Source organism: Erpetoichthys calabaricus, chromosome 12 (genome assembly GCF_900747795.2).
Source record: "Erpetoichthys calabaricus chromosome 12, fErpCal1.3, whole genome shotgun sequence".
NCBI classification, from domain to species: Eukaryota; Metazoa; Chordata; class Cladistia; order Polypteriformes; family Polypteridae; genus Erpetoichthys; species Erpetoichthys calabaricus.
In genome coordinates this window covers 106,258,742-106,282,751 of record NC_041405.2, presented here as the reverse complement: position 1 = coordinate 106,282,751, position 24,010 = coordinate 106,258,742, and the positions used below count along the sequence as shown (strand labels likewise).

General features: G+C 37.4%; 1 protein-coding gene across 2 annotated transcripts in view; it reads left to right on the top strand.

Annotated features, from left to right (window-relative positions):
- rps6kal (ribosomal protein S6 kinase a, like) overlaps positions 1 to 24,010 on the top strand; it is a 182,796-nt gene that overhangs the window by 89,681 nt on the left and 69,105 nt on the right. For both annotated transcript variants that reach the window (XM_028815955.2, XM_028815954.2), the window contains exons 6-9: positions 17,955 to 18,034; positions 19,230 to 19,336; positions 20,228 to 20,265; positions 22,406 to 22,548. In XM_028815955.2, coding sequence (XP_028671788.1) covers positions 17,955 to 18,034; positions 19,230 to 19,336; positions 20,228 to 20,265; positions 22,406 to 22,548 — 368 coding nt within the window. The remainder of the gene's footprint in view (positions 1 to 17,954; positions 18,035 to 19,229; positions 19,337 to 20,227; positions 20,266 to 22,405; positions 22,549 to 24,010) is intronic.

Here is a 24,010-nt window from a genome sequence, read left to right as displayed (position 1 = left end):
CTCATTGTTGGGGACCTGAGTGGCTGGACCAGGCCAAGGGGTCACCCACATAACACCTGGCTATGGCAGATGGAGGGTCATTTCCAGAGGGTGGGACTGGACCGCGTACCTGCCTGGGGGGTTGACAACTGGGATTCCGAATTGTTTCGTCATGTAGTGGGTACGGCAACGCACTGTACCAGTGCATGCTCCTTGACTTGACTTGACTTGGACTTTTCTAGTACTGCTATGTCTTTTTTGTAGTGTACTACACACGGTACACCAGATGAAGCCTCACCTAGTGTGTTGTAAAGTCTCAGCATAACCTTCTTTGACTTGTATGCTACACATCGTGACATGTAATCAAACATTCTTGTTGGCCTTCTTAATGGCTTCAGAACACTGTCTGGAAGTTGATAGTGACAAGTCAACTATGACTCCTAAATCCTTCTCATAAGGGGTACTTTCAATTTTAAGACCTCCCATTGTGTATTCAAATCTAACATTTTTGCTTTCAACGTGTAATATTTTACATTTACACACATTTGCCACAAATCTGCCCAAGCCTGTATGCTGTCCAAGTCCCTCTGTAATGATTTAACAGATTCCATATTATTTGCCAACCAGTAATAGCACACTGCACAATAACATGCAGTGAATACACTTGACTTGAGCATTCATAGTTTTCATACTCTTTCTCTGTACGTTTAGCATTCGTTTTACTAAGAGGTTGATGTGCTTGCTGCTTCCTGAACAGCTCTTCTTTTCTTTCGTCGGCATCTTTTCACGTTAAAACTGATTAAGTCAGTGTTTGCGTTTTCTTTAATTTTTCACTTAAGTCCTCAATCAGCCTCAAGAATGATTTAAGATATGAAGAGGCGGGGACGAGAACACCGCACGTACACATGTGCTGCACGCCTGCCCTGCAGAGCGCTGCTGAAAGTTGATTCTACAATAAAATAAAAATGAAAAGAGGAATAACCTTGGAGGTCAGTCTTCACCCCGAAAGCGGATAGTAGACGTCACATAGTAAATGAGTACCAAATTTCAGGTCAATAGGTCAAATGATTTGCGGGCTACAGGTGATTTAAAATCCTGGACAAACAGACAGCCACTTTAGCGTATTATATATAAAGATCCATCTATCTTGGTATCATATGTAGATTTAACCAGCTTGTTATTTATATTGCTATACAAATGATACTTGATAAAATGATGTCAAGCAAGTAAAGTTAAAGATCTATTTAAACAGTAGTGTTGATATATGGTGTAGAGACATGAGCAATAAGGAAAACAGAGGAAGAGAAGTTTGAAAGAACTGAAATGAAGATGCTCTGGTGGACTTTGGAAGTAAAAGGTTATGAGAAGAGCAGGAATAGTAAAGATTACCGAGTAAATTAGAGAAACTAGGTTTTGATTATATCAGTATGTTGTTAAGAGTAACAAAGCATAGTTGATTAAAGAGTGTGGAGGAAAGTTATTATAAATGGAAACTAAAATGAATATGAACCCTATTAATAAACATTTTTGTAAACCGAAATAAAATACTTTTTAAAAAAAAAAAAAAAAAAAAAATTGAGATTAAAAACTAAAATGAAGTGAAATTTTTCAATAGCTGAAAAGATTAACTGAAGTAAAATAAGAAATCACAAAAAATATTTTCAGTTTTGATCACAATTGGTCATATGCATGGGCTTACCTGGACTGAAATAGCTGAAGAATTAATCAAAGAACATGAGTAAATATTTGTTTTTTGTCCTGCTGCTAGACTGACCAACTGTGTACTTTACTGTCATCACTGAGAACTCGTCCGTTGTTTACATGCTTACACACACGCCATCATCCAGGATACAGACTATCATAGTGTAAAGTGTGTGATAGAGAAAAAGATTTATTATGTTGTAATAGTGACAGTTCTCCAGACATTCACAGTGACAGTATGATAGATTCCACATTTTGTGGTATACATAGTTTGTTCAACTGGTAAATTATGTTGTCAGTTTTGAATGTACATAATTTAAAAACCTGAAGTCGGAATGTACTGATCGGTTTAACCTTAACCTTTACAATACAGACAAAAAATAATGAATGAAAATTGTTTGTTTATTTCTCAGATGTCTGCATTATTTGTTGCATAGGAGAAACATTTTTTTTGAAAAATAAACTGTTCATTGACACACCAATGGGGAGATTTGCTAGAGTTGAAAACCCATTTGTGATTTAAAAATGTTGCTTGGCAATGAAGTGATACAAACCTTATTCAGTAGCTGAGTTGACCGTATAAGAGTTAAATATATATACACGCACACACAACACTCATAATTTCAGATGCTGTTTCTGTTGTTTTATGGCTGTCCATAACCCTATTGCCTGCTGTCGTGCTCTGCTCATGGATTACTTGCTGTTCTTGTGCAGTGGCTGTAAAAGTATTAGCTACTCTGAAGCCTTGACACTACATAGTAGTTTTTTTTGTGGTTCCCACAGTACAGCTAGGTTAGTGCTGAACAATAATTCAACCTCTGGGATAACAGTGGTATGTCTTTCATTTCCAAGGAACATCTGAGTACTGAGGTGTTTTCTGAACAAAGATTTTTAGTGAAGCAGTATTTAGTTGTATGAAATTAAATCAAATGTATAAAACCACCTGTGCAAAAATTTGGGTACCCTTGTAATTTTGCTGATTTGAATGCATGTAACTAGGGAATCCATTCCCGGGCTCCCGGGGATTCCCGGACATTTTTCATTCCCGCATTCCCGGGAATGAAACTGCAGTAATTCCCAGGAAAACGGGAACGGCCAAACTCGCATATATAGCGTGTAAAAATCGATCAAGAAATAACAGAGTTATAGTTGAAAATAATTACGGTGGCGCCATTGCTGCAGTTTGCATTTCATCAGACAACAGCTTTGAACAGCAACTTGAAATTGCAATACGTTAGTCTGTTGCATCCGCATTATCTGTGCCAAGAAACTTGCCATCACAGAATGATGACAAGAAACTGGATGTATCAGTAAAAGCTGAAATGGCGGTGTTTCAGAGCAACGGCAAGCGCGGGTGTTGTTTAGAACAAGTGTATCAGTATCTGATGACTTTGCCGCCTACTTCAGTTGAGGCAGAGCGTGCTTTCTTAGCGGCTGGCGTACTCTGCATGAAGGTGCGCTCTAGCCTGGACGACCGCACGCTGGACACGTTGTGCTTTCTACGCTCTTATTACTGCAACTAACTAGATACATGTACTTATAAGACAGCAAGAACTGCTTGTAGATAAGGTTAGTCTTTTATTTGTGTCAACATATTGCAGTAGTTTTATTAAAAATAAGTGTCGGTCATTCTAAAACAGTTCACATGTGAGATGCCCATGCACTGTGTCATCCCCGGGCGCCCGGGATTCCCGAATTCCCGGGAATGGATAAAACCGTCCGGGAATGGATTCCCTACATGTAACTGCTCAATACTGATTACCAAATTGGTTGGATTAGCTCGTTAAGCCTTGAACTTCATAGACAGGTGTGTCCAATCATGAGAAACGGTATTTAAGGTGGTCAATTCAAGTTGTGGTTCCATCATGCTGCGGGGCTGTGTGGCTAGTTCAGGGACTGGGGCCCTTGTTAAAGTCGAGGGTTGGATGAATTCAACCCAATATCAACAAATTCTTCAGGATAATGTTCAAGCATCGGTCACAAAGTTGAAGTTATGCAGGGGTTGGATATTCCAGCAAGTCAATGACCCAAAACACAGTTTGAAATCTACAAAGGCATTCATGCAGAGGGAGAACTACAATGTTCTGGAATGGTCGTCAAAGTCCCCTGACTTGAATATTATCGAAAATCTATGGGATGATTTGAAACAGGCTGTCCATGCTCGGCAGCCATCAAATTGAACTGAACTGGAGAGATTTTGCATGAAGAATGGTCAAAAATACCTCCATCCAAAATCCAGACACTCCTCAAAGGCTATAGGAGGCGTCTAGAGGCTGTTATATTTGCAAAAGGAGGCTTAACTAAGTATTGATGTAATATCTCAGTTGGGGTGCCCAAATTTATGCACCTGTCCAATTTTGTTATGATGCATATTGCATATTTTCTGTTAATCCAATAAACTTAATGTCACTGCTGAAATACTACTGTTTCCATAAGGCATGTCATATATTAAAAGGAAGTTGCTACTTTGAAAGCTCAGCCAATGATAATCCAAAGAATTAAGAGGGGTTCCCAAACTTTTTCATATGACTGTATATGCACAGGGAAACATTTTGGGGAATAAACACAGAGAATATGAAAAAGCCCTACTTGTGTACTCTCAACTTAATTTTTCCTTTTGAAACTGTGTCTTCAATGTTATGTGACACACAGTCACTGAGGAAATTTGCAGTTTCTCTTTAATATGTGCTAAAGTAAATAATATAGTGAGACTGTAGAGAAGTATTCAGCCATTTGTTCGTTGATTTTATCTGGACTGATAATTTGCATGCAAAAGTGCAGTTTGTTCAGCACAAATGATCAAAAAATACAAGCGTCTTATAAAAGTTCATATTTAGTTCTGGTTTGGTTTTTGCTTATTTTTAATGTTACCTGTACTATCATTAAACAAATATTATATCCAAACCCTTAATTATACAGTTCTGTGTGACTATGACATAAAACTAAACTCCATTATATCTATTTTACCATAGATGACAAGCAGACCCTCCTAGCCTGCACTTCTTAGTTATCACTTGATTTGAAATACTCATTTTTGTTTTAATTGATTTTAGTTAGAAACAGCTAACATTCATGCAGTCAACACAAATTTAACAAAGCAATGCAAATTCAACTTCCACCCAAGAGAAAGAGAATGGAGCCAGCAACCACAGCTACTCAATAAAAGGAACAAGAAAAGAAGGGTATCCTTTTCCCCGAAATGGAAGCTTATTCTAAAATATTATTGATTAGACCCTGCCATATTTTTAAAAAGTTTTGAACAGATCCTCTAAGCGAAAGTTTGATTTTTTTCCCAGTTTCAAATAGTATAGATCATCGGTTGCCCCATTGGAGCAGGATAAGTCTGCGTGCTAGTAGTGTAGTAAAGGCAATTACAGTTTGTTTGTCCTTCTCCACTTTAAGGCTGGAATACACTAAACACAGCTGTTAATGTGTTATGAGTGATTGTGACACCAAGGCTGTCTGATAGGCATGCAAAGATGTTTGTCCAAAATGTTGTTAATTTGGTGCACGCCCAGAACATGTGGCCCAGTGAAGCTGGAGCTAGATTGCAACATTCACAAGTTAAATCTTGCCCTGGAAACATTTTGAACAATTTTAAATGAGATAAATGCATTTGATAAAAGATTTTAAGTTGAATGACTGAATGCTTTGCACATATAGAGCTCGAATGTATTGTGTGCATGGCTGCCTTCCACTCCTTTTCTGAAATATTAAGTGACAGATCCTTTCCCAAATGTACTCTGGGGTCTTTGAAAGGACGAGACTTGAAAATGTTTTTATAAATTGTAGAGATGCTATCTGAGTCTTCAAGACTGATCAATAATTCTTCAGGAATAGAACAAAGTTATACTCTTTATGATCACTGAATTAAAGTTAAATAAGATCAGAAATAATCTCGAAATAAAATTTGTTAGAACATGTAGAGAAAATGTGTTAAAACGTGTGAGGCACAGAAATTTTGGCTCTTGTCAACTGCAAATGTGTTACATACTTGTTGCAAGTATCTGGTGGTGGTGTCTACATCGGATCAGCCCCTAACTTCAAATTTTATTAAGATTTGTTGAGGCCCACATAATTTGCAACATTTACATATTATGTAAATTATTATGTTTTCTTTCTGAAAAAGGTAATTTGCTAAATATAAATAATTTACATTTACACTGTGTCCTTGAAATATTTTTCTTGTACCATTATATCTGATCAAAATGGCAAAGTGACAAGATTGAACCTGGGAATAATGGGAGGAAGTGTTTCATAGTCCAGTTGCTGTGAGCAGAAAACAGATCTAATACACCATGATGGAAATGAGCTGGTGGCTAAAGGTGTTCCAGGAAATTTATTTCATGGGGAGAACTTATACATTACTTGTGATGGCCTGTTTTAGTGTTGTTTTCTTTTTACAGCTCTCTCCTTTGAGACATGGGTTTGGTCTTGTAATGAGTATGCAGTTGTCAAAAAGGGGTGCATTTGACTAACATGGATGTTGAGAAGTCCTATTACATTACAAACATTGCTTCAGTTGTATCAAAGGGACTTAGTGCATACCTTGGGGAATTTTAACTCATACTGATCTTACCAAAGGCATGAGTTAGATTGTAGACCATTTGATGCTATCAGTTACATTGTATAGTCTCATGTACAGTAGAATTCCTGCTTGCATGTCCAACCTACGTGTATCACATCACCATTTTCAGACACCATAATAAAGAATGCATTAAAATGCATAACTTCATTCTATACCTGTTATGTATAGCATATGCAATGTATCACATCTGAACCTGTACCATTATAAAGAGTATTTATCTGACACAAACCACAAACCTGCATTCCATGATAGTTTAAAGCAGTCAACAATTTTGTCTTATGACTTCAACAGAGATTTAGATTCTCCACTGCGTACTTCTTTCAAAAATGCTATGCTTAGGAAATTTGAACTGCAGTTAGACACACACCCTCTGCAACCAGGTGTAATTGCATTCTGTTATTGCAATTATTTTTGAATATGACTCTCTATTACATACATTTTTCACAAACAAAAATATGATATCTCACTGATATATCATAAAAAATGTAAATGTTTCAACCTTCTAATCAGTTAACAAAGTCCCTGATCATATCCAAATGTTACACCAGGTATACATTTTCGTTGTTTTTATTCTATTTATATGGTTGGATAGTTAATTACTGTAAAGGTTCTATTAACACTAGAATTACCAGAGTCTACGAAAAAACTCGTAGTTCCGGCCCACCTTAAAACCGTTCTCACCTCTCTTTTGTCTTCTAAATGTGCCGATTAAGACGAGCAGCAAAAAGCTGGCTATTCCATCCCCCACCATTGCAAAACGTTCGCTAAGTTTTCCCAGCTCATGCCTTGTTTGATTATCTGGGAGTGACTGAACTGGAGTTTTAGAGTGGAAATAATAGATCGTTATTTGGAACACACACATTTCATATGTGTTCCGTTTCTACAGTAATCTGTGTAAACGCATTGTTAAAACAGAAACTTTTTCATATTTTAGTAATAAATGTTACAAAATGTAGGCATATATTTGTTTTGAGACATTGAATAGAGCTGCAAATTGCAGGTGCTTGTTCAATGTAATAGGAACCATAGCACAGAGAGGTGTGTACACTGCAACACAAGTACACATGTCGTAAATGTAGGAAAGGCGCTCCTTGGGTGAGCTATAGCGCATCTTTATGTGAAAACAGCAGTGTCAGATAGGGAAAGGAAGGATCCTGAACGCAGCTGAGAGAAAAGTGAATAAAAAAAAAAAACAAAAACAAAGCTAACCTTTACAAATATCATAAATTACACCAGCTGTTACAGACTGAAATCAAATGTATCTTTTTATTCTAAAATAGTAAAAATAAGAGCAGTTCACTTGTCAAAAGGGTTTCGTGCAGGATCGAACTCGTGACCTTTTGATTCCCAGTCAGCAACTGATACTGTTGCGCCATGGGGCCATCGTAGTAAATGAGTGTCAATGTCGCACACTAAGGCGGCTTTTTTTTTTTTTCTGCAGTTATATTTTTGAATAAAAGCACACTTGTTCTGTTATATTTATACCTTTCGTGAAAGTGTTTCTTTGATATTTAGATTTCAGGCTTCATACATTATATAGAGTATCAAGTGAAGAGGGGTGGGATTCTTCCATTGGAGCAGGATAAGTCTACGTGCTAGTAGTGTAGTAAAGGCAATTACGGTTTGTTTGTCCTTCTTCACTTTAAGGCTGGAATACACCAAACACGGCTGTTAATGTGTTATGAGTGATTGTGACACCAAGGCTGTCTGATAGGCATACAAAGATGTTGTCCAAAATGTTGTTAATTTGGTGCACGCCCAGAACATGTGGCCCAGTGAAGCTGGAGGTAGATTGCAACATTCACAAATTAAATCTTGCCCTGGAAACATTTTGAACAATTTTAAATGAAATAAATGCATTTGATTAAAGATTTTAAGTTCAATGAAACAAGAGCAGTTCACTTGTCAAAAGGGATTCGTGCAGGATCGAACTCGTGACCTTACGGGGCCGTCATAGTAAATGAGTGTCAATGTCGCACACTAAGGCAGCTTTTTATTTCTGCAGTTATATTTTTGAATAAAAGCACACTTGTTCTGTTATATTTGTACCTTTTCGTGAAAGTGTTTCTTTGATATTTAGACTTCAGGCTTCATACATTATATAGTTTATGCCTACAGTTTGTCATTTACTACTAGAATATGAAAAACGTTTGTTTTAAAAATGTGTTTACACAGATTACTGTAGAAAACGGAACACACGTGAAATGCGTGTGTTCCAAATAACGATCTATTATTTCCACTCTAAAACTCCACTTCACTCCCAGATAATCAGTCAAGGCATGAGCTGGGAGAAGTTTGTGCACGTTCTAAGTCGGTGGGGGGATGGAATAGTCAGCTGTTTGTAGCTTGTCTTTATCTGCACGTTTAGAGGACAAAGGACGCTGGCGGAGAGGTGTGAAAGGATTTAAGAAGCAATTTAAGGTGGGACGGATCTACAAGTTTTTTCGTAGGCTCTGGTAATTCTAGTGTTAATAATGTATTAATGAGAACTTTAATGTTCTGCAAATTCTGAAAGCACGGGATATTGTGGAGATATTTAGGCTAATGTATACCTTTATTGTAGACTGAGATGGGAGTCTCAATTTTTAAAAAGAGGGAGAAGTTACTGAGGCATCACCATTCATAGCATCCCTAGGAAAGTTTAAATTATGATACTGAAATGAAGACTCTGTCCCACAGTCAAACATCAGATTCAGGAGTTACAGTAAGGATTCTTTACTGGCTGTGCAGCAGTGGACCAATTCTTTGTACCTGTACTTCTATTCGAGGATTCATTTGAGTTTGTCAGTCATGTCTACTTTTGCTTTGTGGATTTAGGGAAACATCCTAGACCATGTACCTTGTGCTTATTCTGGAAGGTCCATCAACAATTTCATTTGGTATTTGCAAACAAGAGTTGTGTTTACATACTTGGTAGTACGTTAAGACTATTCATTGTGAGCATTAGAGTCTGTCCAGAGAGAATCTGCTATCCTTTTCACGGTTTTATTTGACTAGATGTCAAAGTGCAGCCAATTTTTGGAGGGTATCCATTTTGGATCCTAAGCTTTATATCTCTGCTCTCTGTAGGTAAAGTTGTCATCTCGACCCCATCAGACTATTATGAAAGGCGGGTGTATGCTAGAATGGTTTGCATCTGAGAGTGATGCATTTGGAATGAGAATTATCACCTCCAAATCTCAGGTGATGGTCCTCTCCCAGAAAAGAATGGTATCTGCCATACAAGTAAGGAGGTGAGCAGCTGCCCCAAGTGGAAGTGTTTATGTACCTTGGAGTCTTGTTCATGATTGAGAGTAAAAAGGAATTGTGAGTCTAACCAACAAACTGGTCCAGCTATTGTTGTACAAAGTTTATACTAGACTTGAGTCCAAGATCATAGCTGTCAGTGTATATCCTACAATCACAAGCTCTAGATGTTAACTGAAAGAATGGGATTTTGAGTATAAACAGCTGAAATGAAGTTCCTGCGCAGGATTTCTGGACTCACTTAGTGACAGGGTGAGGATCCTGGAAATGTGGGAGGATTTGAGAGTAGAGCTGGTGCTTTTGCAAATTGAGAGGAACCACTTAACAAAGCTTGGATATATACTGTAGTTAAGTTGTGCTGGCCACCTCCTATGGGAGGTGTACATGGTATGAGCCCAAGAGAGATGACCAAAGACAGACCCAGGGCACAATGGAGAGATTAAATATTTTGATTGTCCTGGGAGCATTTGGGTATTCCTTAGGAGGGTTTGAAAAGATTGCTGGCAATAGGGAGGTTTGGTCAGCCCAGTTCAAAACTAAACTGTCATTCATACAAGGTTACTGTTACAATTCTGTTGCTGTATGACTGGTTATTTTTAACCTCCTAAGCAACCTAGTTTTTTTTTTTCCTTAAAAATCCTGTCTGCCTAATATTTTTAATATTGTTAGCACTACATAAAATTAATTGTATGTTGGTGGTGGTTAAAGTGGTTCCCTGCTGCCAATGTAAAGCACTTTGAGTAAGTTTAAAAAAAAAAGCACTATGTAAATAGAATTAATTTAATTAGCATAATAGTGTTGTTATTTTACGTAGTGGGATAACTGTTGGGGGGGAAAACAGTAAAATACATCTGACAGAGTATCTGTCAACATTTCTGTTCATAAAATTGTAAAAATCGTAAAAGTTTTCTTAGTACTGCTAAATGAGCAACTAAACATTTTCAAGTAACAATGAAGATCAGTTTTTTTCATTGATGTTGTTTACACTTCTGTTTACTTGTTTTCAAATGAGCAATCCTTATGCTGTTACTGTTCTTAGTGGGATCTCTGAATTGCTGCCCTATATATAGTTCTGGCAATGTAGAATATTGTTTCTTATATGTAATATATACATCTATATGTATAATGCAAAGTTATCGATAAAATCACTATTTCCCATTTACTTCAAAAGTTGAAATATGGAAATATGATACATCTAGACCATTAGGCATCCGATAAAAAAAGACATTTCGATATATCAATTTTTATTGGTAAGAAATCTCAAAAATGTGTTGATGGGTTTGATTTGAAATTTGGTAAGAAAGAAAAAAGAAAGCCAATATGTGTTTTTTAATATGTCAATATTTAATAATAATATTCCAACTTGCATGCTATGTGCTGCGCTAAGAGCTTTATGCAAACAAAATGACACAGGAGAAGTCATTGTCAGGCCACGCATATTACACTAGTAACCAATAGGTTGGATAGATGACTGAAGACAGGGCAGTGTCCTGGACAACAAAAAAGAAACATGATCACATTGTGAAATGGTAAGAAGAGGCTAGTTAGGGGTGTTTTATGCTGTTGACTACTGGCACTCTTAGATGTCTACTGGCTTTCATCCTGATTATTCATTCCTCTCCGTCGACCTCCAGCCCCCAGTTTCAGTGCTAAGAATCCCCTAAACCCCACCCCCCCATGCTACCCTTCAATTGCGGCACCAAAATCACACAATACCTCAGCGCTGGTCTTAGATAAAGGCGCTTAGATTTTTCTAATGTGGAAGCTGCAGAAATCGTGGCTACCGCTCCTCTGTCCTTGCTCTTCACATTAATACATCATTAGCTAAGTTTCCATCCAGTTTTTTGCGACGTTTTGTTATCGACAAACAGAATATACGTAAAAAAAACGTGCGAAATTTGCTGTCTCCAGCCTGTTTCCATCAAACTGGCTTTTTATCGATAAAATGGTGTGCGTGATGACGTCATCCCCCCCCCCCCCCCCCCAAAACGAACTGTCGCATAAGTTTTGTTGTATCGCGAAAAAAATCTGCCCTTGAGCCGTTTCCATACATCATTTTGTGTATTTCGCAAATTATCTACCTTTTGTTTTCCACGTTACACCCCCTCCACTGAACAAAGAAACAAAGAAATGGAGAGATTATTCAGACAGTTTTTTGAAATTTGCCAGCTTACTGTTATTTCAGTTTCACAAATAATTTGGAATTGTACATAATATCCGAAGACGACAGCAGAATGAAGCTTTTGGTTGTCTGATAGCCCTAGAGCTCGAAGAAAGTACCCCAGTGCGACGAAACCCACGGGTATGGGAGAGACGACGGAATAAGACCTTCTGGGAGGAGGTGGTGGAGAGACACTTCACAGAAAATCTCTGGCTGCAACATTTTATAATGACACGGCCGACGTTTGAGATGTTGTGTGGATTCATCAGTCCTGATGTTGCGCCCATCACAGGTTGCCACCGACCACCGGTTCCAACCCAAAAGCGGATTGCCATCTCCCACTAAAAGCTGGCAACCTGCGCCAAGTATAGAGTAGTTGGAGAAACTTTCGGGGTTAGTAAAACTACCGTCCATCGATGTGTATATGCTGTGTGCACCGCTATTAAAGAAAAATTAATGCGGCGTTATATCAGACTTCTGACTGTAGCGGAGGCCAATGATATTGCATACCGCAATTCCTTGGTGCATCTTGTGCCACAGATTTACGGTGCGCTGGATGGCACGCATGTGCCTATTCTTCCCCCGACGGAAGGCTACCGCGATTACATTAATCGCAAAGGGTGGCCATCTATTGTTCTCCAGGCCCTTGTTGATGACAGGTGCATGATACGAGACATTTGTGTTGGCACTCCTGGAAGTGCCCATGATGCAGCTGTGTTTGCAGCATCGGATCTGTACAGGTGAGCCTACCTTTCAACATCCCTTCTCAGTGCGATAACAACTGAATTAGTACTGTAACCTGCTTCCCTTAAGGTTTTTAATTAAAACTGAAATTTGAATTAATACAAAATAACGACGTTTAATCAAAAAAAAAACTCTCTTCATCAGACCATGCGAACCGCTCCGCCATTCTCGTTTTGATTGCACGTGATGAAAATGTGACACATTTATTTGCGTTAAAGCCCTTTTTTCCGACAATAAGTGTTTCCAATGTAGTTTTTGCGACATCTGAAGTATCGATATGGAATTTATGCGCTAAAGTTAAACGGAAAAATATTATGTCGACATGTACAACATTTTATCGATAATTAGCATTTCCATCAGCTATATCAGTAAAAAAATTTGAAGCACTAAATATTTTTTTGCAAAAACTCCTTGGATGGAAACCTGGCTATTGTAACACAGAGAGTATTGGCACTTAATGTACTGTATGTCCACTTCAGGTGCTGTTCTGCATATACATTCATGTTTGCTGACTTTAAAGGGAAACTAAATAAACACAACTGATGAAACACGAAAAGAAATACTGTAGTTGAGCAAATGGTGTAAACAAATGAAACTCATAAACATCTAATAATAATAATAATAATATATACTGAAATTTCACAATATTGCTACTGATTATCTGTTTTATTTCAAAAGAATACATCTTCCTGCAAATTAATCTAGTGCATGAATGTTTTACTCATTGACAATGGTGTATAACTTTTTCAAGAGTAAGCAGCTCCTGTGACCTATTATTATTATCATTGTTGTTATTATTATTATTGGTTGGTTAATGCCTTTATACAACGTGACATACAACATTTGAGATACACTTGGTTACATTTCTTTTGTTTTTCCATTTGAGTTACAGGCAGGTGAAGTGACTTTCTCATAGTCGCACAGTGTCAGTAGCTGGATTTCAGCCCACAACCTTAGGGTTTGAAGTCCTAGGTTCAAAGCCTTAACCACTATGCTGCACTGGCCGCCAATACTATTAGGCCTTAGGAAAAGAATTCTACAGATATTGTATACAGAAAATCATGCATAGTACTACTGATACATCTGCTTAACCGATGGCACTATAACTGATGTCCATTGTCTTACCAAATTTCCTGGGAGAAGTCAAGCAACACAGCTAGTTTAACATACTTTGTGTTATAAGTTAGTATTTATGAAGCTTTCCTTTATAGGTACATTATTTTTTCATTACCAAGTATTCTCTTGTTTTCTTCAACTTGCTTTAAACAAAATAAATAAGACAACAGTCTGACTTTAGGAAAATGATTTTGCTTGTACAGTGTTTCAGCAACAGCAAATGAAAATATTTCAAGATTCTGAGGCTGCTGCTTTGATCTTGCTTAATACAGGTGGAATCCCGTTGTAACAAAATTCATGGGACCATAAAATATTTCTTTATAACAGAAATGTCATTATAACGAACATGGGGACAATACATATACTATTGTGACCAGTGTTGCCAGTGATTTGCCATCTCTAGCGGGAATGGACCAAGGACAGCTCTATAGCTGCTCTGCTGCATCTGGTAAACCGTAAACCAAGGGCAAAGCAATTGGTTGTCCTCTGCAGGATCAGGCTTACAGCATAACATGCTTATCAATGTTTAGAACACTTGACAGCAGGCAACCTGCTCTTTCTCGCACTCTCCTGGTCTGTCATACTGGTGATTCCGAGCTGCTGGTCTTCTAATCTGAAGATGGGAGCTAAAGCAGGACGATTGCCCCCATGTTGCAGCTCTTATCTCATGTGGTTGAGCACTGCAGTAACTTCTGTTTTGATTGAAGTCTTGAGACTGTACCTGCCTTCTCCTTACAGTAACAAAGTACCTGTATTTTTTCCTTTAGAAATCTGAATTCACTTTCCTGTGTCTCGTGCTGCTCCGTGTCCCATGCTTGACAATACCTGTATAAAAAAAGTGCTTCTTAAATTGCAAAATATATTTTATTTGAAAATGAGACATTAGGTGTAACTCTACCAACCCCCACCCCCCCCAGTAAACTGACAGTTTCTCTATTATTTTTTTTTGTAATGAAAACTTTGAAAAGCGCTATGAAACTTGAACAGTACAGTATCCACACATGACACAACTACCCAGGTGAACTCTTGGTGGAGCACTGACTCAGAATTCGGCCATACCTGTATGATGCTACACCTACACTCTAGCCAATTCTGCCTGAGACCGGACATTTTGCAACAGACTGTCATTTTCTTTTGTTCTAGCAAGAAAGAGACAGCCTGTTGCAGGTTTCCTGAGACTCTGTGAAAGTATAGGTGCAGCATTAAGTATTTTTTTACCTTGCATTATTATCTTTGGTGGCAATTTTTGGTCAAAAAAAGCGTCATTATACTGAAATTTACATTTCCTTAAAATTAAATCCGTTAAACATGATGTTGTATGAACATTTGCCCGGGCCAACAAAAAGTATTTGTTATTCTGAAAATTTCATTATCTCGGTATTCACTGTAACAGGAATTGACCTGTACAGGATTATCCATATTACTAACCGAGAATGCTAAACCGGATGATGGACGCAGGCACATCCGGCCATGGGCCGTAGCTGCAAAAGGACGTACTGCGCAGGCGCAAAAAGAGTCCGCGAGAGGCGGATGAGGAGCCGCGAGAGGGGGACAAAAGAGGCCGCAAGAGGCAGATGAGGGGCCGCGACAGACGGACAAGACCACAGAAAAAAGGAGTGAGCACAGAAAAAAGACAAAAAAGGAGAAATGACACGCAAGGAGCACCGGAAAAAGGAAAAGGCACATAAAAAAGTAGTCAAATGCAGGCAAAGCACGAAACACATTGCACACGAAACTAGACCCAAAAAAAAAAAAAAAAAAAAGAGGCTCGCGCACAACAGCAAGGCAACCCCCCCCCCCTACAGGCACCGGATGGGACACACACCAAGAGGGGGATTCAACAAGCCCATGGAACACAAAAAAAAGAACACAACAAAACCACCCCACAGACCCTACAAGCAACGGACAGGACACACACAAAGAGGGGGATTCAACAAGACACAGGAACACAAAAAGAAAGAAGACGCTTGCGCAACAACAATCCTCAACCCCCCCCCCCCCCCCCCCACACACACACATAAGAAGTGACACCCAAAGCCACATATTCTAAAGTGAACATCAACACCTTCACACTAGACAGCATAGGGGTCAGCATAGGTGGATCTCCTTACAATAAAGCACTATTAACCGTTCAACTGCAGAAAAGGAAACATATTAACAGTGACTGCGATCCTCCTTATTACTTATCCATATTTCGCATGCTGAGAAAGAAACAAGTCTTGAATACACGGTCACGGGTACAAAACAAAAAGGAAAGGATAACGGGAACAAACACACGAACACGAAAGAAACAACAAAATAGACGGCTATGCAGCATAGGTGGATCTCATTACAATAAGGCACTATTAACCGTTCAACCGCAGAAAAGGCTCCATATTAACAGTGAGTGCAATACTCCTTATTACTTATCCATATTTCTAAAAGAAAAAATGTCTCGACTCCAAAAACGCAAAGCTCAACTACAGCTTCTAACTAACGATGTACCTAAAAGTAAAAACTTTATGAACTGCATTAGATCCTACAATAGTTCATTTGCTTTTGCATCTAACGGAGTAAATATCAGGCCACCAAAAGGCAATGGCCCATACTGCTTTCGCATATGTGCACAAATACTGAATCGCATTGGAACAGTGCACCCTGAAACAAATCAACAACGCAAATATGCACAAATCTACATCCTAGATCCACATGACGCAAGCTATCAATCAAAGTGCTGCATCGCAACAGTCACGGATTCAAAACGAAACACCTCCCGTCTCAGACATACGTTAACGGCAAGGAAGGCTACAACAGGCTTTTCACACAGCACAGGCAAATCGATTACAGCTCCAAAACAACACGTCCCAAATACTACACATGCAACAACGCTCCTCTCAAACGGCACAAGCAAAACATACACCAGGAAAATTCATTCGGATTAATGAATGTCATTTGCAATCATTGTCATTCAGTTCACTTCCCTGAAGAAACAACTGGCAATACAAGTTATACATTTACACGTTGTTGTCAAAAGGGTCAAATTAGACTGCCTTCTTTACATTCATATACTGAATATCTACAAAAGCTTCTAACTAACGATGTACCTGAAAGTGAAATCTTTATCAACTGCATTAGATCCTACAAATCGGTATCCACTATGAACATTAACAGTGGCACTGCACGTGACATCCGTCTTGAAAAAATGTTAATTATTGATGAATGTACAATGGCATCCAGTCACTTACTCAACACCATTCATAAACTTCTACAAACGTTTATGAATAATAATATTCGATTTGGATGAAAGGTACTTTTATGAGGAGGAGATTTTAGACAGTGCTTAGCTATTCTTCCAGATGCCATGCACTCAGCTATTGTTCAGTGCACCTTAAAATACGCAGACAATTGGCATTGCTTTCAAAAGATACAGTTAGTAAAAAAGATACGATGTCCAGAACCAGATCATAACAATTGCTTATTACAACTGAGAGATGGTACACTCACCAATACAGATGGACTTCAGCCACATATTATTACAATTCCTCAAGCCTTTATCTGCGACAACTTAGTTACAGACAGATTTGGAACAGCAATCTCATTAGACCAAATGCCCCTTTTAACACAACGCACTATATTATGTCCAAAAAATATTAATGTGGAAAACATAAATACCCAAGTCATTCCATTACTTCCTGGAGAGACACAACTCTTTCTAAGCTCTGACAAACTTGACTCTGATCACAACAATAACCATCTTCATTGACCTTACAAGTTCTGACCTGGAATTACCTTTTACACTTAAACGGCATGTACAAAGAAAGTTTCCAATAAACCTTTACACTGTGCCACACACTTTATTGTTTGCTTTCTATTTGCATCATCTACACCGTCACACTATTCTGTATCTCATTCATACATCGCGCTCTTTGTCATTCCCAACACCAGGGGTTGGCGAGCGAAGCAAGCAGGGGGCGGAGCCCCCTAGTTATATCTATTTGGATGATACATAGGTCTATTTCAGTGTTAAAATGTGACATCTCTGATGATGTTCCTATCTTACAACTTCTGGATGGAGCACAAAATTTAAAAATTAAACTATATCAAAGCAGTACTTGTGCTAATTAGCACTTAAGACCACCTTCAGTTAATGAACCACTTGCAGATCTATATTGTTTAATGTGAACTAGCAGTTTTTACTGTGTCCCTGTTTATTTTCTTGTGTTAACTAAGAAATTTGTCGGGTTTTGTACTCATTTTTATTTGGTGTTTAATGCTTTGATTATTAATTTTTATCTAGTGTTATTTAATGTTTTTTAATGTGCCTGTGCTTCATGTACTGTTGGGTAATTGAGAATGTTTGTGAAGTGGAAGGTGCAATAGGAATCTTTTTCTCATTTATGGTATAATTGTGTACTGTGATTTTTTTTAATCATTATTTAGCCTTTCAAACTGAAGGGAAGCTATACTTAATTCTGGATTTTCTCAGGGGTGGAGATGTGTTTACTCGCTTATCCAAAGAGGTAAGCATATTTTGAGTTTTTTTTTATGATATTTATTCTTATTTTAATAATTAATTTTGAATTTTTTGGACCTTCTAACATATTGAAAGCACCTAATGATTTTTGTTTGATCACATAGTATGTCTTAAAAGTTAGTGCCAAATCACTATTTTTATAATTTTAAATTATTGTGTAATTTGTCAGTTTTCATCAGGCTGAATATTTGGTCAACTTCTTGTGTAGGAATTTACAGTAAAATTAGCCATTGTAATAGAATCTTGTTACTGAATAAACTATGAAAACATTTAGAACTATGACTTAAGTTACAACTAATACCTTTTATGTGGGAAATGCCTCTCATGTAATGTATTAACTATGATGAATTATAAAACAACAGAGTTTATCAATGGCTCTGCTACCTCCCAGGCCCAGAGTTTTGGGATGGAATCCCAGCTGTTTGTACTGTTTGTGTAGGGTTTTCCTACAGCTACTCTTGTTTTTCCACCTGCATCTCAAAGACATTCAGGTTAGGTTGATTTGTGACTCTACACTGATGTTTTATGAGTGAGTGCAGATGTTTGTGTATCCTACAATAGTTTTTGCCTTGCAAGGAAAGGTTCTGCTCCCACAATCCTGAACTGAATTGAGAGAACTTGATTTGGATGTATAGTTGGGAATCATCATTTAACACAACCTCTTATACAGAGAAATGTGGCAGCTGGATTAATTCATTTTCTTTGTATATCATTTCAAGTACTGTTTGAAATGCTTTCTTGGCTTGCAGGTGCTCCTACAGTATGATTCATTAAGTTGAACGTAATAATAGGGATGTGTTTTAAGAAAGAAATATTTCCACTTAAACATCATATCATTCGATGACTTTTATAGTATACCATTTTCTTTACAATCTTTGAAATGGTTATTAGACAAAAAAGACATTTTAAACTGAAAAACTTAGTTAAATGCATAAGTTGTTCATGGCTTATTCAGTTCATATTTTACCCTTTTAAGATACCATAAAGCAATATTTCATTTTATTAAGTCTTTCGTTCACATTTTTTGAAGTAGCATTATGATTTGTAATATGATGTAGAGTTGTATTTAGGTGGAGCATAACATTGGTGGAATACATTATTCATTTTTTTTGTAATATATATGTATTAGTCATTTTTTTATCCAAAAAAATCAAACGGTAAATCTGTCCAGTTCTTGTTAGGTTATGTTTACAGAGGAGGATGTGAAATTCTACCTTGCAGAGCTGGCCCTCGCTTTGGATCATCTGCACAACCTTGGAATTGTTTACAGGGACCTGAAGCCCGAAAAGTAAATATTTCTTTTGAGATTTTTTGCATGTTTCTTCTTTTTAAATTATAGACAGGCTTGCTATTTTTAATAGAAAACATAGTTTTTCTACATTTGTTGAGAATGTTAGGAGAGCAGACCCTTAATTTTGATATTTGCAAATTGTGCATTCAGTTACTTGCATATAAAGGGGAAAAAAAAGAAAAAAAAAACTGTTGGAGAGTTGTGTAGTGGCTAAGCGGAGCTGTCCAGTGAGTTACTGCATCCATTCTCTTTGCCTTTTCTTTTTGCTTAAACTTGTGTAGCAAGTGACAATATCCAAAGCAGTTAAATAAACAATCCTTTTCTTACCCACATTAGAGGTTTTTTTGTAAGAATACTTTATGTCAGTGTCTCTATTATTAATTCAGCTGTTTTATTAAGCATATTTATTTTATCAGCTGAATCAAATACTGAAGAATCTTGTCCTTTGCATAGAATGTAATTTATACTGCTTTCTGTTACTTTTTACTTTTAAACATTTACAGCCTCAGATATTTAAAAATGTTTTGTCAGGTTTATAAGTAACTTTTCTTTTTTATCTTAACTAATATAGTAACTTTTATTGATAGAATATCTAGTAGAGTGTAGAGTAATGTTACTTTTATTACTTTGTGTTATGTTTTTATAGAAACTATAATATTGCAAGTAGCTCTTTAAAAGTATAAATGCTTTAAATTTTTATAAATGAAGTGTGCAGACTTTTTACACGTCATGAAAAATGACGTGCTATACATTGATAGTTTGTTTTTTCAGTGTTACATTATTATCGCAAAGATTGTTTTTTGTTTTAATAGTTTTTATTTTATTAAATGTTTTCTGTGTGAAAGTTATTTGTGTACATGTATTGGAGAATGTGATTTTAATTTTCAGCATTTTGCTTGATGAAGCAGGACATATCAAGTTAACAGGTATTTACTGACTGACTTTTCTTTTTTATATCATATTTAATATACTGTGTGTATATGTAATATATATATATATATATATATATATATATATATATATATATATACACATGTATGTATGTTTGAGTTTAATTCCTATTTAATTTAGTTTAAAATTGCTTATTTCCACAATTAAACACTATTTCATTCTTGCATGCATTGATCAGCCACAACATTAAAACCACTGATTGGTGAAGTGAGTAATAAATGTCTCATTACAGTGGCACCTGTCAGGGGTGGGTTATATTAGGCAGCAAGTGAACAGTCCATCTTTGAAGGTGATGTGTTTAATGAGAAGTCAAGCAAAATGACACCTTTTATTGGCTAACTAAAAAGATTACAGTATGCAAGCTTTTGAGGGAACTCAGGCCCATTCTTCAGGCAAAGATGTATTACATCTTTTTAGTTAGTCAATAAAAGGTGTCATTTTGCTTGACTTCTCATTATATCCATAATGACGTATACGGTACAACACCCTAGTACTAAGGTGATGTGTTGAAAGCTGGAAAAATAGGCAAGCGTAAGGATCTTAGTGACTTCAATAAGGGCTAAATTGTGATGGCTAGATGACTGCAATATGGCACGTCTAAAATGGCAGTCCTTGTAGGGTGTTCCCAGTATGCAGTGGTTAATACCTAACAAAAGAAAGACAACCAGTGAACAGACAACATGGTCATGAGCATTCATGACTCATTAATGTTTGCGGGAAGCAAAGGTTAGCCCATCTGGTTCAATCCCACAGAAGAGCTCCTATAGCACATGTTGCTGGCTATGAGAGAAAGGTGTCAGAACACACAGTGCATTGCAGCTTGCTGCATATCAGTCTGTGTATCTGCAGACTGGTCAGAGTACCAGTGCTGACCACTGTCCACCACCAAAAGCACCAACAATGGGCATGTGAGCATCAGAACTGGACCATCGAGCAGTGGAAGAAGGTGGCCTGGTCTGATGAATCTCATTTTCTTTTAGATCATGTGGATGGCTTTGTGTTTGTTTGTTGTTTACCTGGAGAAGAGATAGCAGCAGGATGCACTATGTCAAGAAGGTAAGACTGTGGAGGTTGTGTGATGTGAGCAATGTTCTGCATGGGGAAACCTTGGGTCCTGGCATATATGTGGATAATATTTTGACATGTATCACCTATGTAAAGATTGTTTCAGACCAATTACACACCCTTCATGGCAACCCAATGGGAGTGGCCTCTTTCAGCAGGATAATGCAAAAATTGTTCAGGAATGGTCTGAGGAACATGACAAAGAGTTCAAGCCATTGACTTGGCCTCCAAAGTCCCCAGAGATCATTCTGATCAAGCATCTGTAGGATGTACTAGATAAACAAGTCTAATCCTTGGAGGCCCCAACTTGCAACTTATAGCACTTAAAAGGATCTGCTGCTAACATCTTGGTGCCAGATGCCACAGAACACCTTGTGGAGTCCATGTCTCAATGGGTCAGAGCTGTTTTGGTGGCATAAGGAGGACTTGTACAATTTTAGGCAGGTGGTTTTAATGCTGTGACTGATTGGTGTATATTGTAATTGAAATGCATGTGCATAAGTTTTCTTCCTGATTTGCGATTTATAAATTATAGTTTTTTTTAATTGAGTTCACTATTTAAAGTATGCAGTTAAATCATGTTCACATGGACATACCATCTTGCATGTTCTTTAATTCTGATAATCTATTTGCACTGCAACAGGGAAATAACTTAATCATGCTGATCCTTATGTAAACCAAAAATAACCAATAAATACTATTGTCTTTGCAAAGATTTAACTGGCAAATGTTGATTTTTGCCTTAACTCATTTTATTTGTCACATGATTGAATAGAGAGAAACAAGAATACAGCACTAAAAGAATGCATCTTGTAACATTTGCAGAGCAAATTTCATGTTTGTTGACCGTAAAACACAGTTGTGTGTAATATCATGTTCATTTTACTGAAGTGCAGTATACTGTAGTTTGCTGTAGATATTAGTGAGATTTTATGCCCTGGTGTAAAAGGATTTTATGTAAATCATATTTTAGTTACATATTAACCTTCTATCTTTTTCTGAGTTGTATATCTTACTTGGAAAATTAAATGGATTTTACTTTGTATACAGACTTTGGGCTCAGTAAAGAATCAGTAGATCAGGATAAGAAAACATACTCATTTTGTGGGACAGTGGAGTACATGGCACCTGAAGTGGTTAACCGGAGAGGCCACACGCAGAGTGCAGATTGGTGGTCACTTGGAGTTTTAATGGTATGTGCCACCAGCATTTTTTTGTCACTTTAATCCTATCAAAATTGTTTATTTGTTCTAAGAAAGCAGCATAGTCAACAAGACATTTATACAATGGAAATTCAATTAACACAGCAACACACTTTTCCTTGAAAGGAAATTCTGCAAATATTGTGTGTACTCCAAATTTTCTGTCTGCATTCTTCAAACATTTGCAACTTTGGCACAGTAATCCCTTCTCTATCGCGGGGGTTGTGTTCCAGACCCCCCCGCGAAAGGTGAAAATCCGCGAAGTAGAAACCATATGTTTATTTTTATATTGTCATGCTTGGGTCACAGATTTGCACAGAAACACAGGAGGTTGTAGAGAGACAGGAACTTTATTCAAACACTGCAAACAAACATTTGTCTCTTTTTCAAAAGTTTAAACTGTGCTCCATGACAAGACGGAGATGACAGTTCCGTCTCACAATTAAAAAAATGCGAACATATCTTCCTCTTCAAAGGAGTGCGCGTCAGGAGCAAAGCCTGTCAGAAAGAGAAAAAAAATCAATAGGGCTATTTGGCTTTTAAGTATGCGAAGCACCGCCGGACAAAGCAGCTACAAGGATGTACAATGTAAAGGTAGTCTTTCAGCATTTTTTAGAGGAGCGTCCGTATCCTCTAGGCCAGTGTGCGAACAGCCCCTATGCTCACACCCCCTCCGTCAGGAGCAGAGAATGTCAGAGAGAGACAGAGAAAAACAAACAATCAAAAATCAATACGTGCCCTTCAAGCTTTTAAGTATGCGAAGCACCGTGCGGGAAGCAAATCGCTTGACAAAGCAGCCATATGTAAGCCCAGCAAGGAAGAGAGCAATGTGAAGGTAATCTTTCAGCGTTTTTTGAGGAGCGGCCGTATCCTCTAGGGGTGCGAACTGCTCCCGTGCTCACAATATATTTGAGGAGTTTTATTTAATACGCGATCTGGTTGGGTAGCTTCTCAGCCATCTGCCAGTAGCGTCCCTTGTATGAAATCAACTGGGTAAACCAACTGAGGAAGCATGTACCAGAAATTAAAAGACCCATTGTCCACAGAAATCCGCGAACCAGCAAAAAATCCACGATATATATTTAAATATGCTTACATATAAAATCTGCGATAGAGTGAAGCCGCGAAAGTCGAAGCGTGATATAGCGAGGGATTACTGTATTGACAAAGTGTTTAATTTAAGCAATTCACATATACAGAGGAGAAATTAATCAGCGATAATTAAAGGATAGTTGTGTCAAGTCCATAATTGATTGTGCTTCAGTGTATTTTTCTTTTCATTTACAAGTAATGCAGATGAAACTCTTTAAAATCTTCATATACTGTATATAATATATTACATAAATGTACCAATTAGTTTAAAAAGACCCAGTTGTAATTTGAGGGTAAGCTGAATATTTAATCTCACCTTTTATTATATATGTTGGGAAAAGTCAAAATAAAAATTTGTTAA